This window comes from Hemitrygon akajei, chromosome 21, assembly GCF_048418815.1.
Source record: "Hemitrygon akajei chromosome 21, sHemAka1.3, whole genome shotgun sequence".
Lineage (NCBI taxonomy): Eukaryota > Metazoa > Chordata > Chondrichthyes > Myliobatiformes > Dasyatidae > Hemitrygon > Hemitrygon akajei.
This window is the reverse complement of record NC_133144.1, coordinates 40,383,451-40,400,645: the sequence shown is the minus strand read 5'-3', so window position 1 is coordinate 40,400,645 and position 17,195 is coordinate 40,383,451. Positions and strand designations below refer to the sequence as shown.

Below are 17,195 nucleotides of genomic sequence, written 5' to 3'. Positions count from 1 at the left end.
TAGTGACCAGAACTGTACACAGTACTCCAAATTCGGCCTTACCAATGCCTTGTACAATTTTAACATTACAACCCAACTCCTATACTCAATGCTCTGATTTATAAAGGCCAGCATACCAAAAGCTTTCTTCACCACCCTATCCACATGAGATTCCACCTTCAGGGAACTATGCACCATTATTCCTAGATCACTCTGTTCTACTGCATCCTTCAATGCCCTACCATCTACCATGTATGTCCTATTTGGATTATTCCTACCAAAATGTAGCACCTCACATTTATCAGCATTAAACTCCATCTGCCATCGTTCAGCCCACTCTTCTAACTGGCCTAATCTTTCCTTACGGCTTTTTTAGTTGCCTTCTGTTGGTTTTTAAAGGCTTCCCAATCATCAAACTTCCCTGGAATTTTGGCTATGTTATATTCCTACCCTTTTGTTTTTATGCTGTCTTTGGCTTCCCTTGTCAGCCGTGGTTGCCTCATCCTCTCTTTAAAATGCTTCTTCATCTTTGGTATGTATTTATCCTGTGCCTCTGAATTGCCACCCGAAACTCCAGCCACTGCACTTTTGCCATCGTCCTTTCCAATCATTTTTGGCCAGCTCATCTCTCATGCCTCTGTAATTCCCTTTCCTCCACTGTAATACTGATACATATGACTTTTTCCTCTCCCTCTCAAACTCTAGTGTAAATTCTATCATATTATGATCATTCCCTACTTAGGGTTCATTTATCTCAAGCTCCCTTCTCAAATCTGGTTCATTGAACATTACCCAATCCAGAATTGCCTTTCCCAAAGCAGTCTCCACCACAAGCTGCTCTAAAAAGCCATCTTGTAGGCATTCTTCAAATTCTATCTTTTGGGATCGAGCACCAACCTGTTTGTCCCAATCTACCTGCATATTGAAACCCCTTGTGACCATCATAACATTGCCCTTTTCATTTCCCATTGTAATTTGTATGCATCCTGGCTACTGTTAAGTGACTTGCATACTGTATAACTCCCATCAGGGTCTTTTTACCCTTGCAGTTTTTAACCCAACTCACAAGGATTCTACGTCTTACAATCCTTTGTCACTTCTTTCTACGGACTTGATTTCATTTTTTTTTAATCAACAGAGCCACACCACCCCTCTGCCTCTCTGCCTGTCCTTTTGATAACAATGTGTATCCTTGAATATTAAGCTCCCAACAGTTATCTTCTTTCAGCCATAACTCAGTGATGCCCACAAAGCCATACCTGCTAATCTCTAACCATGCTACTAGATTATCTACCTTATTCTGTATACTGCATGGATTCAAATTTAACACCTTCAGTCCTGTATTCACCACTCTTTAAATTTTGCTCTCATCTTACACTTCAACATACTCCACCAACTACAATTTAGCCCTGTCATCTGCCTGACTTACTCACAGACTCACTACACACTGCATCAACTTTATACCAACTGCCCTATCTTCATCTCTATTGTTCTGGTTCCCTTCCCCTTGTCAAATTAGTTTATATCCTCCTGAACAGCTCTATCAAACCTGACCACAAGGATTTTGGTCCCCCTTGGGCTCAGGTGCAACCCGTCCTTTTTGTGCAAGTCACACTTTTCCCAGAAGAGATCCCAGTGATCCAGAAATCTGAAACCCTGCCCCCTGAGCTATTTCCTCAGCCAGGCATTCATCTGCCAAATCATCCTATTCTTACCCTCACTGGCACATGGCACAGGCAGTACTCCAGAGATTACTACCCTAGAGGCCCTGTTTTTCAGCTTTCAACTTAACTCACAAAATGAGCTCTGTCTCAAGTACATTGAAATATATAATACAGTGAAATGCATCATTTGCTTCAAATAAAATCAGTGATTATCGGGCAGCCTGCAGGTATTACCATGCTTCCGACACCAAAAGAGCATGGTGTCACTTACTCTAACCAGACATCTTTGGGGTGTGGGAGGAAACTGCAGCACCTAGAGGAAATGCACGCAGTTACGTGGAGAACATACGAACTCCTGACAATCAGTATTGGGAATCGCACTCTGATCTCAGAGCTGGCACACTGTAAAGATTTATGGTGACCTCTACGCTACCCGTGATGCTCGGGTAAACACTATTTCCTCACCTTCAACATCTAGTGACTCAGCTAAATTAATTTAAAAGCTACTCATTACTGGTTCTATGATATCACTATTCTTGATGATCCATATATTTATGTATTTTCTTTCACTGTCTTAGGGTGTTCCACAGTGCTTCACAGCAGAGGACTTTTAAGTCTCGTCACTGTTGTATGTGATAGAGTTTGGAATTTGCAAACAGATCCTGCAGATTCCCGCTCACCCTGAGCTAAGTTAATTGGTAGAGGGATGAATATTTGCCAGGACTGGAGAACTATGCGTGTTTGACTTTCATTTGCAGTATGGAGTTTATATATTCCTTCAGGATGGATTTTAGTTCATCGTGTCCTTCACAACACTGCAACAGTAACAGTGCTGCTCTTGATAAAGTAAAGCAGATTCAGATTTATTTATCATGTGTACATTGAAATGTACAGTGAAATGTGTCTTTTGCGTTAACCAACACACCCAAGCATGTACTGGGGGCATCCTGCAAGTGTCGCGACATATTCTACCGCCAACATAGCATGCACACAATGCTTGGCAAAACAACATTGAACACAGCAAGTGAGAAAGTAACAATAGCAAAACAACCCTCATACCTCCCTCTCATCCGCCTACCCACACACACACACACACACACACACACTCACTCAGTTCTCTAGCCACAGGACAGGCTGGCTTCCTCCTCCTCCCTCCCCTGGACTCACAGGTTCACAGAATCAGTTCAAGAACGCCTGTTTTGTCACTTAACCTTCTGGTTAGCAGTATATTCATGGAGCCATATTCTCTAAATCTCAGATTGAAAAACAATGTCTTATTTGGTATTGATTTTCATTTATTGAAGGAAGTTGTAAACAGGCTTACAACCAATAGATGTCTCACTTCACAAAACATATTACCCAGAAGGCTGACAGCACAGTTAGTTCACTCCTTGACTTGTTGAATTTTGTCTGTGGATAAAAGATTGTGGCCAAATGCATATGAATTTAGTCATTCCTGTCTACATTATATTCATATAGCGATCGAACCAAAGAACAACGGTTGCAATAAAATGTATACATTTATATACACAAGAAATTCTACAGATGCTGGAAATGCAAAACATCACACATAAAATGCTGGAGGAACTCAGCCAGTCAGGCAGCACCCATGGAAATGAATAAGCAGTTGACATTTCGGGCCAAGACCCTTCTTCGGGACTGGAAAGGAAGGTGGAAGATACCAGAACAAAAAGCTGTGGGGAAGAGAAGGAGGCTAGCTGGAAGGCGATAGATGAACCCAGGTGGGGTAAACAGCTGGAGAGGAATGAATTTGATAGGAAAGGAGAGTGGACCATAGGAGAGGGGGAAGAAGGAGTAAACTCAGATGAAGGTGATAGAAAAGTGAGACACGGTAGGAGTCCAGAGTTGGGAATAGAAGAAGAGGGGAGGGGTAGGGAAACTTTTTTTTCCCCAGGTAGAGAATTGATATTCACGCCATCAGGTTGGTATATAAGGTGTTGCTCCACCACCTAAAGATGACCTCATCTTGGCGCTAGAGGTGGCCATGGATTGATATATTGGAATGGGAGGGGGAATCAGAATTAAAATGTTTGGCCACCACTTTTGGCCGATGGAGTGGAGCTGCTCAAAGGAATGGTTCCCCCAATTTACCATGGGTCTCACCAGTGTAGAGGAGGCCACATCAGGAGCAGCGGGCACGATAGATGACCCTCATAGATTCGCTGATGAAGTGTGCTTCACTTGGAAGGACTGTTTGAGGCTATGAATGGAGATGAGGGAGGAGGTGAAAGGGCAGGTGTAGCTCTTAGGCTGCTTGCAATGATAAGTGCCGGGAGGGGGATTAGTGGGGAGGGATGATTACACAAGGGAGCCATGGAGGGAGTGATCCCTACACAGATGGTTGAGAGGTGGCAGGGAAGTAAAGATGTGTTCAGTGGTAGGATCACTTTGGATATGACAGAAGTTGCAGAAAATAATGTATTAGATGTGGAGGCTCATTATTCAATAGCTCCACTTAATAGACAATAGGTGCAGAAGTAGACCATTCGGCCCTTCAAGCCTGCACCACTATTCTGAGATCATGGCTGATCATCTACTATTAATACCCAGTTCCTGCCTTGTCCCCATATCCCTTGATTCCCCTATCCATAAGATACCTATCTAGCTCCTTCTTGAAAGCATCCAGAGAATTGGCCTCCACTGCCTTCCTAGGCAGTGTATTCCAGACCCCAACAACTCTCTGGGAGAAGAAGTTTTTCCTTAACTCTGTCCTAAATGACCTACCCCTTATTCTTAAACCATGCCCTCTGGTACTGGACTCTTCCAGCATCTGGAACATATTTCCTGCCTTTATTTTGTCCAATCCCTTAATAATCTTATATGTTGCAATCAGATCCCCTCTCAATCTCCTTAATTCCAGCATGTACAAGCCCAGTCTCTCTAACCTCTCTGCGTAAGTCAGTCCAGACATCCCAGGAATTAACCTTGTGAATCTACACTGCACTTCCCCTACAGCCAGGATGTCCTTCCTTAACCCTGGAGACCAAAACTGTACACAATACTCCAGGTGTGGTCTCACCAGGGCCCTGTACAAATGCAAAAGGATTTCCTTGCTCTTGTACTCAATTCCCTTTGTAATAAAGGCCAACATTTCATTAGCCTTCTTCACTGCCTGCTGCACTTGCTCATTCACCTTCAGTGACTGATAAACAAGGACTCCTAGATCTCTTTGTATTTCTCCCTTACCTAACTCTACACCGTTCAGATAATAATCTGCCTTCCTGTTCTTACTCCCAAAGTGGATAACCTCACACTTATTCACATTAAACGTCATCTGCCAAGTATCTGCCCACTCACCCAGCCTATCCAAGTCACCATGAATTCTCCTAACACCCTCATCACATGTCACACAGCCACCCAGCTTAGTATCATCAGCAAACTTGCTGATGTTATTCTCAATGCCTTCATCTAAATTGTTGATGTAAATCGTAAACAGCTGTGGTCCCAATACCGAGCCCTGTGGCACCCCACTGGTCACCACCTGCCATTCCAAGAAATACCCATTCACCGCTACCCTTTGCTTTCTATCTGCCAACCAGTTTTCTATCCATGTCAATATCTTCCCCCCAATGCCATGAGCTTTGATTTTACCCACCAATCTCCTATGTGGGACCTCATCAAATGTAAGAGAAACGTGCGCAATGTACATCCTGAAATTCTTTTTCTTCGCAAACATCCACAAAGACAGTGCCCCAAAGAATGAACTACAGTTAACGTCCTGAAATTCTTTTTCTTTACGAACATCCACTAAAACAGAGGTGTGCTCCAAAGAATGAATGACAGTTAAACATTAGAACCCCAAAGCCCCCCAGCCCCCCCATCGCTCCCCCTCCCATGCACAAGTTCCAGCAAGGCAACGACCCTCCTCCCCCACCAGCAAAAAGTCATCAGCACTCTTCACCGAGCACTTAAGCGTGCAGCAAAGCATCAATAAGGACACAGACTTGCAATACCCCAAAGACTTCTTGTCCACAGGCTCTCTCCCTAACAAAGGGAAAAAGTGGTGCCCCGTTTCACAGTGAGAGGGGAGACATAACAAAACAACTCGCTGATTTATGATTTTAAAAATCTGTTGTGTTGCTTTTTCCAAGCTTTGCGTCCAGAGATTTGGCCCCAGAAAGGTGCAGCTCTCTGGACACAGTCCATGGCAGCTAACCCGTTGCTCCCGATGTTCCATGTTCTCCTGCGACATCTCAGTCAGGAGCACTGGCCTTGAATCAGTCCGTCTCCAGAGTCATGAAAATCCGGCACCTTGAAGGTGCACTTGTTTTCCAGGCCGTGTCCCTGGGATATCAAAAAGCCGTCGGCCGTGAAGCCCTGAGAGCGGGTCCCATTCCCACAAAGAACCAAAGTCAGAGTGTAACTCCAGGTCAGGGTCTTCAAAAGAACCTTGAAAAGGAAAAAAAAGAGATATCAAAGATAGAAATAGAACTGCTTCCGAAGATGTAAGCAAAGGAGTCGCCGTTTAGCGCCTTTGCTCCGCCCTCTGAGTCGTGGGGTGGTAGGTTAGGTCAAGAGGAATTCTATCACTGTTACTTGCATTGTTTGCAACCCAACTGTGCACAAAACAAACCTTTTGTATTTAAATTGTAAACAGAAAATGCTGGAAATACTCAGAAGGTCAACTCTGAGAATCACTACAGTTGCAATGTGTGTTATCTAGAAATTGTATTGAAGGTCAAAGAGCTGTGGTAATCTGTAAAATCTATTTACCTAAAGTTGCATGGTGATATGTAAAAGTTATTTAGAGGCAGCAAGATCCCATAAGATATTTCTGACCTAGCCTTGTAGTGAAGGTATTTGTGCATCTGGTTAAATTCACCTTTTGGTTGCGCAGGTTGCTTCCATGATGTTGAGGGTTGAGGGAGAATGGGAGGTGAGAAAGAAATACTGATATTGTTTACCTGTAATATTAGTGATGGTGAGGCCATATTCTAGAACAGTTTGATTTGGTGGTGTCATGTATAGCAGGTTTGCATATTTTTATTTAGTTATACACGATGAAAATCTCTAAAAGAAACTAGATTATTTATAGTATCAACATAATACCACCATTTGGTGATGGTGCTGTTGTTCGGTGATATCATGGCTGCAAGGTGATGCTACTAATGGATGGTGATGTCACGAGTGCTGGATAATGCTGAGGTTTGATTATGATGACACTAGTGGATAATGATGTCACTGAACACCTGTGATGTCACCAGTGCTAGATGGATACTGATAGAAGGTTTACAGCATTTTTGCATGCTGACATCACATGCTGATGACACTTTTGCGAATGTTGACCTTTTCATATGAATACAATAGAATAGACCTTTATTGTCATTGCTCAAGATGAGATTATGGTGCTACTCCAGTATGTTCAAAACAGATATTTACAATAGATGCAGTATGGCTTCATTAATAAAAATCCCATATTTACATGCAACAAATGACATCAATGGTCCATAACACTCAAAGGCTATTGGCAAGCTGGGGTGTAGCATTATTCAGCTGCACAACAGTCCTTTAGAAGAAGTTGTTTTTCAGTCTTACTGTCTTGGCTAAAATGTTTCTGTATCTTCTACCAATGTCCGGGCAGGGATGGGTGATTAATGATGTTACGTGCGTGTCATATGCATCGAGAGTTGTAGGTTGTCTCTAGGTCCAGTAGTTGAGTTCCAGTGAGGTGCTGATCCACCCACTGGAGTGCCTTGTGGTCAGTCTTGCTGCAGCTAGGGTGCCACACTGTCATTCCATATATCAGTATGCTCTCTACCGCGCATGAATAAAAATTGCCCAGCAATTTTTGGGGTAGGCTAACTCTCCTTAAGCACCTCAGGTGGTATAGTCGCTGTTGTGCTTTCCCTACTATCAGGGTGGTGTTGATGGACCAAGAGAGCTTCTTGGTGATGTTCATCCCAAAAACTTGAAACTGTAGACCTTTTCCACTACCTCACCATTTATGAACAGTGGGGTTTGTCTGGGACCTCCTTTCTGTATGTAGATGTGTTATTGTTTGTGATTAGGCCGAATTAGAGTTGTGTTGTTTGATGACTGAGTTTGTAGCATGAGCAAGAGTGCAGTCAGAGGTGAGGAGAGAGTAGAGAAGTGGGCCTACTAAACATTCCACTGCAGAGCACTGGTGTTCAGGGTTAGGTGGACGGATGTGGTTGATGTGCACATGCCTAGTTTCACCATCTGGGTACAACTAATGAGAAAGTCCAAGGTGCAATTACAGGTTGATGTGTTGAGATCTAGACTGTGGAGCTTGACAGCTTGTTTGGTAACATGGTGTTAAAGGCCGAGCTGTAATAAATGAAAAGCATCCTGATGTAGGTGTCCTTGTGCTCCAGGTGTTACAAGACAGAATGAAGGGCGATAGAAATGGCATCTTCAGTTATCTATTTTCCTTGTAGGCAAACTGCTGCCAGTCCAAGGTAGCCAAGGATTACGTCCTTGATCTGGGACATGACCAATTTTTTTAAGCACTTGGCAATTTGATGCAGCATTGAGTGCCACCAAAGTTATGTTACAGCCTGCGTCATGGCTTGAATAAAACAATAAGTATTGAATCTGATTAGGCTGAAAGAGGACTATTTCTCCAATATACTAATGACAGCAGCATGCATTGATGATGAACAGTTATGGTTCATTGATCTGCCATAACAGGCAAATCATCCTGTCTCATTTTACTGACATTACTGAGGAGAGGATGCATCCATTTTGGTGGCACTAGGATCTCAACAGAGAAAGCAGGGCAGTCTGCCAGAGGAGCAGACAAGCCTTCATCCATTTCAGCCAACAGGGTGAAAGCAGATAAGCTGGTTATTATGTGGGGCAGACCCATAAAAATGCTTTCTGATAATCAGGAAATGTACATGTGAGACAGTCATCAAGAATTTCACAGACTGGTGAACATTCTGGGATATTGATATTGAATTTTACATTAATCACATAACTTTCTCTGCTGTTATTTACAAAGATTTACATTTTTTTTTGGCAAACTGTTTATATCTTCGATTCTGTGATGACTGTTGGCAGTTGTCCTAGATGTAGCAGGGTCTACACAATGATTGGAACATTTTCCACTTTGATACAAGCAAGGAAGTTTGCTACCCAATGCCCAGTGGGAAATGTACTGAAATGATCTACTGTTCTACAATCCTGCAGTCTTAGTTGTGGACAGATCAGCTTGGCCTATGGTGAACAAGACCAATTGGATGATGGGAACCCTCACCCAAAGCCATATGTGAGAAATGGATAATTCATTCCTTTTGTAAGGAATACTCATGTCTATGGAAATGAACCATGGAATGAATTAGTGCACATTAAAGAGGAAAGAGGAAAACACATATATAGGTATTTGCTTTTGAATTCCTGCAACATGAACAGAGAAGTGGAAGTAAATCATCTTCCACCTTGAGCCTTTTCCACCATTCACCAAGACATTGACTGATCTGCATCCCAGCCCCACAAAGTCAGTAAGAGACTACATTGATTGCATGCTTAGAACAAATAAAAACTAACCTATGTGTTATCTTGGAACCATTTTTCTTTTATCATAACAGATATGGAGCCAATGACCAGACTTAATGGTCATCAGAAACCTTTTATGGTGAATAATGTATTTCTATAGAATCTGGAAAGCTCTCCATTGACTGGAATCTGTTATCCCAATCAGGAAAGGGACATTAATAATGGATCACGAAGGCAAGCAATGGAACGTGAAGCTGTTAATTCAGTTTATGTTTGAAGGATCTTCGCATTTTATTGATTTTAGTTTGAAGTTCATGTAGGTTTGGTACTGTGTCTGTTGAGTAAAGGACATGATGACCTTTACAATAAGACTTCATACAACCTTTGAAAATTTTTTTGCTTGGTTTGTACCTTATTGCAACTGACTTCAACCTCAGCACTGGTTAATTTTTAGCGTTCACTCAGAAAGCTGTGTTAGCTTTGTTGTTGTCCATGGCTTCAGCTGTCGAGGTCCTGAGCTCTGGAATTTACACCATAAACATCTCCTATTCTTACCTCCTTTCTTACCTCTTTAACTTTTTGATCACCTGCCTTAATGTTAGACAGTACTAACTTTGTTATTGTGGGTCACCTTATCGCATAGGTAGATTGTTTGTGGTTAGCGTTGTGCTTACATTTAAACCAGTTTTATTTTGCTTCTTCAGGGATGGGAAGCCAGTGATAACAGAAGTATACATGACCGGTAAGTACTGTCTTCAGCAATATTAAACTAAGGCAGTAACAATATGCTTACGTTAGTTTTAGTACAGATTGTTAATGTTTACCCCAACAGTTCAACAGACCTAATAATCAGCAGACAAGGCCAACTGCATTTGTGTGGCAGAGCATTATATATGACAGTGACATCTCATTGATCCCAAGAGGAGATGGACATTTGAGTGTTGTTTCTACAGATTAAAATAAAGTGACCAAAACCTTACTCAAAGAATTATGTTTCAAGGATCATCTTAACTGGAGATTTGAAAGGGTTCAAAGCTAAAGGCCTAAGAAGCCAAAAGCTACACCTGCAACCTTTGGGAAGTGAAGCAATGTGTTTGATAGTCGAGCAGGATTAGGCCATTGGGGCCCATTGAGGCTGCTCCACCATTCAATCATGTGTGATTTATTATCCATCTCCAACCCATTCTCCTGCCTTCTCCCATAACTTTTGATGCCCTTGCTATTCACAAACCTATCATCCTCCACCTTAAATATACCCAATAACTTGATCACCACAACTGTTTGTGGCAATGAATTCCACAGATTCACCACTCTCTGGCTAAAGAAATTCCTCCTCATCTCTGTTCTGAAAGGACATCCTTCCATGTTGAGGCTATGCCCTCTTATTGTAGACCTCTCCCACTCTTGGAAGCATCCTCGCTATCTAGGTTTTTCGATACTTGCTTTCAATGAGATTTCCTCCTCATTCATCTAAACTCCAGCAAGTACTGGTCCAAAGCCATCAAATGTGTCTCATACATTAACCCTTTCATTCCCAGGCTCATTCTGATAAAGCTCCACTGCACCCTCTCCAATGCCAGCGCAACTGTTTTTTTAGATACAGGCCCAAAACTGCTCACAGTGCAGTCTAACAAATGCCTTATAAATTCTCAGCATTAAATCTTTGCTTTTATGTTCTAGTCCTCTTAAAATGAATGTTAACATTGAATTTGCCTTCCTTACACCAACGCAAACTGCAAGTTAATTTTAGGGAATCTGCACTAGGATTCCCTAGTCCCTTTGCATATCTGATTTCTGAATTTGCCTTCCATTTAGAAAATAATTTATATTTTAAGTCTTTCTGTCAAAGTGCATTGCCATACACTTCCCTACTTCTTTGCCCATTTCCTAATCTGTCCATATCCTTCTGCAGACTCCCTGCTTCCTCAACATTATCTGTCCATCCAGCAATCATTATATCATCAGCAAACTTGGCCACAAGCCGTCAATTCCATCATCTAGTTCATTAACATAGAACGTGAGGAGTCTTGGACCTAAAACTGACCCTTACGGAACTCCACTAGATATTGGCAGCCAACCAGAAATTTGTTCTTACTCTTTGTCCGTCAGCCAATCTTCTGTCCACGCTAGAATCTTTCCTGCCTAGGCGGGAAACATCAGCTGCTTATTCTCCTTTATAGATGCTGCCTGACTTGCTGAGTTCCTCCAGCATTTTGTGATGTGTTGCTCAGGATTTCTATCATCTGCAGAATCTCTTGTTATCATGTTTAGCAGCGCCATGTATGGCACCTTTTCAAAGAGCTTACGAAAATAAAAGTAAACAACATCCATTGACTCTCCTTTGTCTATCCTGCCTATTATTTCCTCAAAGAATCCCAACAGATTTGTCAGGCAAGATTTCCCCTTAAGGAAACCATGATGACTTCAGCCTACTTTATCTAATGTCTTCAAGTACCTCAAAACCTCATTCTTAATCGTGAATCCTAACATCTTGCCAACTATAAAAGTCAGGTTCACTGACCTGTAATTTCCTCTCATTTGCCTTTCTTCCTTTCTTCTTAAAGTAAAGGGCCAGAGATTTAGACATTTAGAAAGTAGAATTTGCTAGTTTTCATCCCAAAAGATGTTACAGAGTTGGGGAGGATCAGAACAAGGATGAAAATTTTCAATCAAATATTGAGGCTTTCCTCAAAACCCCCACAAGCTTTCAAACAATAGTTAGTCACTTTAAGCCCAAAGGTATTGTGACAAATCTATTTATTAGTAGAGTAGGGAAAATAATATTCCATTTATACAGTACAATGCATGTGGGAAAACATTGAAACCTGAAATCACAAACCCTTAACATTTCTGTAGATCATTCTTCAACACAAAAGCAATGAGTTAGTAGGGAGACTGTGAAGACATTAGCTCCTTACACAATCAGTGCAAGAGCTGTATGTTACACCTCATAACTTGTCACACTAACATGCTGTAGATATACAAGTGAGTAGCACAAGCTCTGTGTGAGATTATCTCCTCCTTTAGCATTTGTTCCTTCAGAGATCAGCTCCTTACATCCCTCTCACCAATAGTTTTAAACACAAATGCATGTGGTCAAAGCAATAAGAGATGGATGAATCATGGTGCACGGTGAGGTGCAGGACATCCTGTGATAAGTAAACACAGATTCTTTTGATCTTGGCTAGTGTCGAGATGATACTGCTTGCTACTCTAACAGATACGCCACTCACCCTTTATACAAAAGGCCTGGTCTCGCTGCGGCCTCCAGAGGCTGCGATGCAGAAGATGGTACTAGCCGCAAATGAGCTGTGGAATTCCTTACAACAGGCAGCAATACAACCTAAGGCTTTCTGCAGTAACAGCTGCCTTGTACAGTGGTCAATGAACCAGTCATAGAACCTCACGATGTAGAAAGTGGCTTTTTGGCCCATTACCTTTATGTCATCTACTTGGTCGGTAGCCTTTTATTTACTGGTGATTCAGATGTTTGTCTGGATACTCTATCAATGTTGTAGTGTGTCCCGCATCCAAACCATCCTTTGAGTGAAAAAATTCTTCTTCTAGAGTTCTAAACCTCTCCACCTACAGGAAAGATGCCAATGAGATTGAAAGAGTACCGAGAAAAGTTACAAGGATGTTGTGGGGGCTTGAGGACCTCAATTATAAAGCAAGCTTGAGTAGGTTAGGACTTTATTCCCTGAAGTGTAGGAAAGTGAGGGGAAATTTGATAGAGTTATTTCTCACCTCACCTCACCTTCTCCTCACCTGCTTATCACCTTCCCCTGGTGCCCCTTTTCCTTCTATTTCTCTCATGGTCCTATCAGATTCCTTCTTCTTCAGCCCTTTTCCAGTACCACCAATCACCTCCCAGTTTCTCACTTCATCACTCCTCTCCCACGCACCTACCTTTCCCCCTCTAGTGACCTCACCAATCACCTGGTAGTTTGTACTCCTTCCTCTCCTCCCACCTTCTTACTCTGGCTTTCTTCCCTTTCCTTTCCGGTCCTGATAAAATGTCTAGGCTGGAAACATCAGCTGCTTATTCTCCTTTATAGATGCTGCCTGACTTGCTGAGTTCCTCCAGAATTTTGTGATGTGTTGCTCAGGATTTCTATCATCTGCAGAATCTCTTGTGCCACGTCACACTTACCAGGATTAAATACCACCTGCCATTCCTCGGCCTATTTTACCTGATCAATGTCATCCTGTAAGCAATGAGTTGTCCACCGCACCACCAGCGGCACACAGTTGTACCATGGCTTTTTGAATGTTTGGTAATGTGAAGGCACTCCAGTTTGAATACTTGTATTTCCTCTTCTTATTGTACCTAACTTTAACAGGTTCTGGTATCACCGGAATATCAATGTTTTAATTGCATATGTGGTTATCGATGTGTGAATCAACCAGCAAGCTCAGGGGGTTAAGAGAAACACTATTAGTTACACACTTCCAAATGTGCAGCTTAGCTTACACTCACTTGCAGTTGACTTCACTCCAAGGCAATTTCACTGTTCACCGCCCTGTTACCTGTATGAATCTTCTGGAATGGTTGATAATTTCCCACTAAGATCAGAAAGTCGTCTGGTATTTGAAAATCTAAGTGTTCTCATGCGGTCTTGATTGTTTAAACAATGTTTTACCGCAGTGCACCTTTTCCAGCCCAGCAGGGGACCTAGTGTGTGCTCAGTCATATTTCCATGTAGCTGTGGTCTCACAAGGATAAACATTAAATCCTCATTATTAGTGGGGAACAGGGGTATGGATCTTCCATGGATAATTAACCGACTTTGGGTACTACTAGTTGTTACTGAAATGTGAAAGCACTCTGTTTTCTGGAGCCTGACCCACGCTCTGGAACCCCAGGCCATGCTCTGGACCCAAACCCACACCTATCCCACACTCAGGGTATTTGAGGATCTAATTTGACCCACTTTCTGGGACCTTAAACAACCCTGTGCTAACTCTGCCACCCTGACCGACATCTTACGCACATTCTGGGATCCCGAGTTGCACCTGTACAACCTGTCCAATAGTCTGCAACCTGGATCCATATCTGTCCCACAGTCTAAGACCTCGACGCACACTTAACCCACAATCCATTCCCCCACTCACCCTGCCCACACTCTGCGACACTGAGTCACACCTGCCCACACTCTGGAAGCCTCACCCACACCTGTACCACACTCTGGACACTGTCCTGCACTTCGGACTCCAGTTACAACCCACCCTGTACACTGACCTAATGAATACAGCTATGCTTTCCCACTATTTTGGAGCCTCTGGAAAAATATTAAATTTATGTCTGGGGCTGGTCTTGCAAGTACATATGAATATTAAGTGGCTAAAATACTAAGGATGTACTATGATGGGCAACGAGCAGTAAAAATATTTTTAAAATTGTGATAATATTTAAATAAAATAAAAATGAAAACCCTGTGCAGAAAAATGAAAAAGTGAGAGATGTTCCCTTTAAGGCCGCCAGTGAGGAAGTATGTTGGCCATTGTTAGGAACTGTTTAATATGAACATCCATCCAACAAAGATGCCTGGAGGTTAAACTGACCATCACTTGTGGACAACTGATTACTGGCACCTAGAACTTATGGTCTTGAGGGTCAATCATCAAAGCTAGCTGAGCTTAGCTGACTGGGCTGCCTCCTAAAGTAGCTGGGTAATGGGACATTTTTTGGAGGAAAATGTTGGTGAGGGTGGGGGTAGGAGTGAATAGAGCACTTTGAATTTTGTGTTCCCTTCAGATGAAGCCTTTTCCACTCAGCCCTCTCTCTTCTCTTCTGTGCCCCTCATCACCACCCTCTCCTGGATAGCTCTGTGGCCTCGGTACAGAACTGAAAAGTTGCCAGCCTCAGAGGTGATGGTTAGAAGTGGGAACAAAGCATACTGAACATTTGACTGACCCCTCTCTACCTTGCACTGGCACAGTTCAGATTAGACCGGAGAAATGGAGCCGCAAATTGATGTGGCACTTCAGGGTGGTACGCATCTCTTTGTTACCACTGAAGTGCTTTCAGTCACCATTTTCTATTGAAAACGTGGCCAATTTACACGCAGCAAGCTTCTACATACAACAGTGTGATAATGAGCCAATAAGGGTTCAGTAATCTTGACTGGCCAAGATGAATTTCTTCTTAAAAATATCACCTTGGAAGCTTCCACGTTCTGAGAGAACAGAGAAGATCTCAGTTTAATACCTTTTCCAAAGACTCATCCTCAGTACTAGAGCCCTTTATGTAAAGAGGGTGGATGGACAGAGTACACTGTATATCTTACTGGTTTGCATAGACAGTTTGAGAATAATTCCATTCCAAGTACTAACTTATTTCTTAACTGTACTTACCAACCATCAGATTGCTTTGAACCGACTGCTAAGTATTAATATCAAATTGGTGGAGCATTCAACAAACAGTAATCAGAGGTAGAAGTTATTCTTTTATGCACAACACTTAATCAATTTATGATGGGGTGGTGTTGAGAGAGAACCTTCCTAGGTTCATGGGTTCGGACAAGGTTAAATAGATTGAGGTAAGTATTGATTAGATGGGACCAGTCTAACTGGTTAGATGGGGAAAAAATGGCTTTGAAGACAGATTGAATGAATTGTGTTTACTTCTTTGGAACAAAGGAGGGTTAGGGGAGACGTGATTGAACCATTTTAGAGGTTCGGGTAATAAGGAAGGATCACTTTCTTTTAGCAGGAAGATGTACACCAAGGGGTTGGTGAGTTAGAAGGGAAATAAAGAATAAATTTTGCTCAGAAAAGTGTTGGAGGCCTGCAACTCTGAAACTCTGGTCGTAGAATATTTGGATGAGTGTGCCAAAAAGCATGACCTGCAGGATTATGGCCATATTGTAAAATGTGATTAGGATAAATTGCATATTTTTCAACAAAATCCCGGCACACACTTAACCCACACTCTGTGCGATAACTTTGTGATCCCAAGAGTTATGAGGCTGGAAATTCTAGGAAAGAGGAAGTAGAAGTAAACCCCAGAACTGTATATGCCCAACAACTTGGAGTTAGACATGGAATCAGGAGAGTGTAATCACAAAAATATATTAGATTTATACCATGTGTACCACTAAAATAAAGCATATCCTCATCCGTAAAGACTTCGCAAGGCGTCACTTACAAGATACTGTAGAATTAAGAGAAGTGTAGAGTTTGTCTACTTTAGAAATTTCTTCACATAATTAGAATGGCTTGGTTCTTGAGACAGAGTTAATTATATTACATCAGAAAGGAACCAGAGAGATACTTGAAACCATCTATCATAACAACCATCATGTTACTTTAGACATGACGGTGGGAAGGATGGTGTTACTAGTCAGGGAAAATGTCACGGCAGTGCTCAGTCAGGACAGACTGGAAAACTCATCTAGTGAGGCTTTATGGGTGGAACTAAGGAATAAAAAAAAGTATGATCTTGTTAATGGGGCTATATTACAATCCACCCATCTGTCCACAGGATTCAGAGGAAAAAATTGTAGAGAGATCACAGACTGCTGAAAGAAACATAAGGCTATGACAGTAGGTGATTTTAACCTTCAACATATTGATTGGGACTCCCATACTGTAAAAGGATTAAATGGGATCGAGTTTGTCAAATGTGTCCAGGAACGTTCCCTTAATCAGTACATAGAAGTCCCAACTACAGAGAGTGTGATCCTTTACCCTAAGGGGAGACAGGGCAGATGGCAGAAATATGTGTAGGGGAACACTTTGCATCCAGTGATCATAAAGCCATTAATTTCAAGGGTATTATGGAAAAAGATAGGTTTGGTCCTCAGGTTGGGATTCTAAATTGGATAAAGGCCAATTTTGATGGTATCAGAAAGGATCTGACAAGTATGGACTGGGACAAACTATTTTTTGGCAAAGGAGTACTTGATACATGGGAAGCCTTCAAAAGTGAAATTTGGTTGAGTCTGTCAGAAGAAAAGGTAAAGATAATATGTTTAGGGATCCTTCATTTTCCAGAGATAGTAAGGCTCTGCTTAAGGGAAAAAAAAAGGTGCATAGCAGGTATAGGCATGTAGAAACAAATGAGATACT

At 42.1% G+C, this 17,195-nt stretch overlaps 1 protein-coding gene across 1 annotated transcript in view; it reads left to right on the top strand.

Moving 5' to 3' along the window:
- The window catches only part of ptpn20 (protein tyrosine phosphatase non-receptor type 20), a 419,828-nt gene that overhangs the window by 316,516 nt on the left and 86,117 nt on the right, over positions 1–17,195 (top strand). The window contains exon 35 of the mRNA XM_073025740.1: positions 9,827–9,864. Coding sequence (XP_072881841.1) covers positions 9,827–9,864 — 38 coding nt within the window. The remainder of the gene's footprint in view (positions 1–9,826; positions 9,865–17,195) is intronic.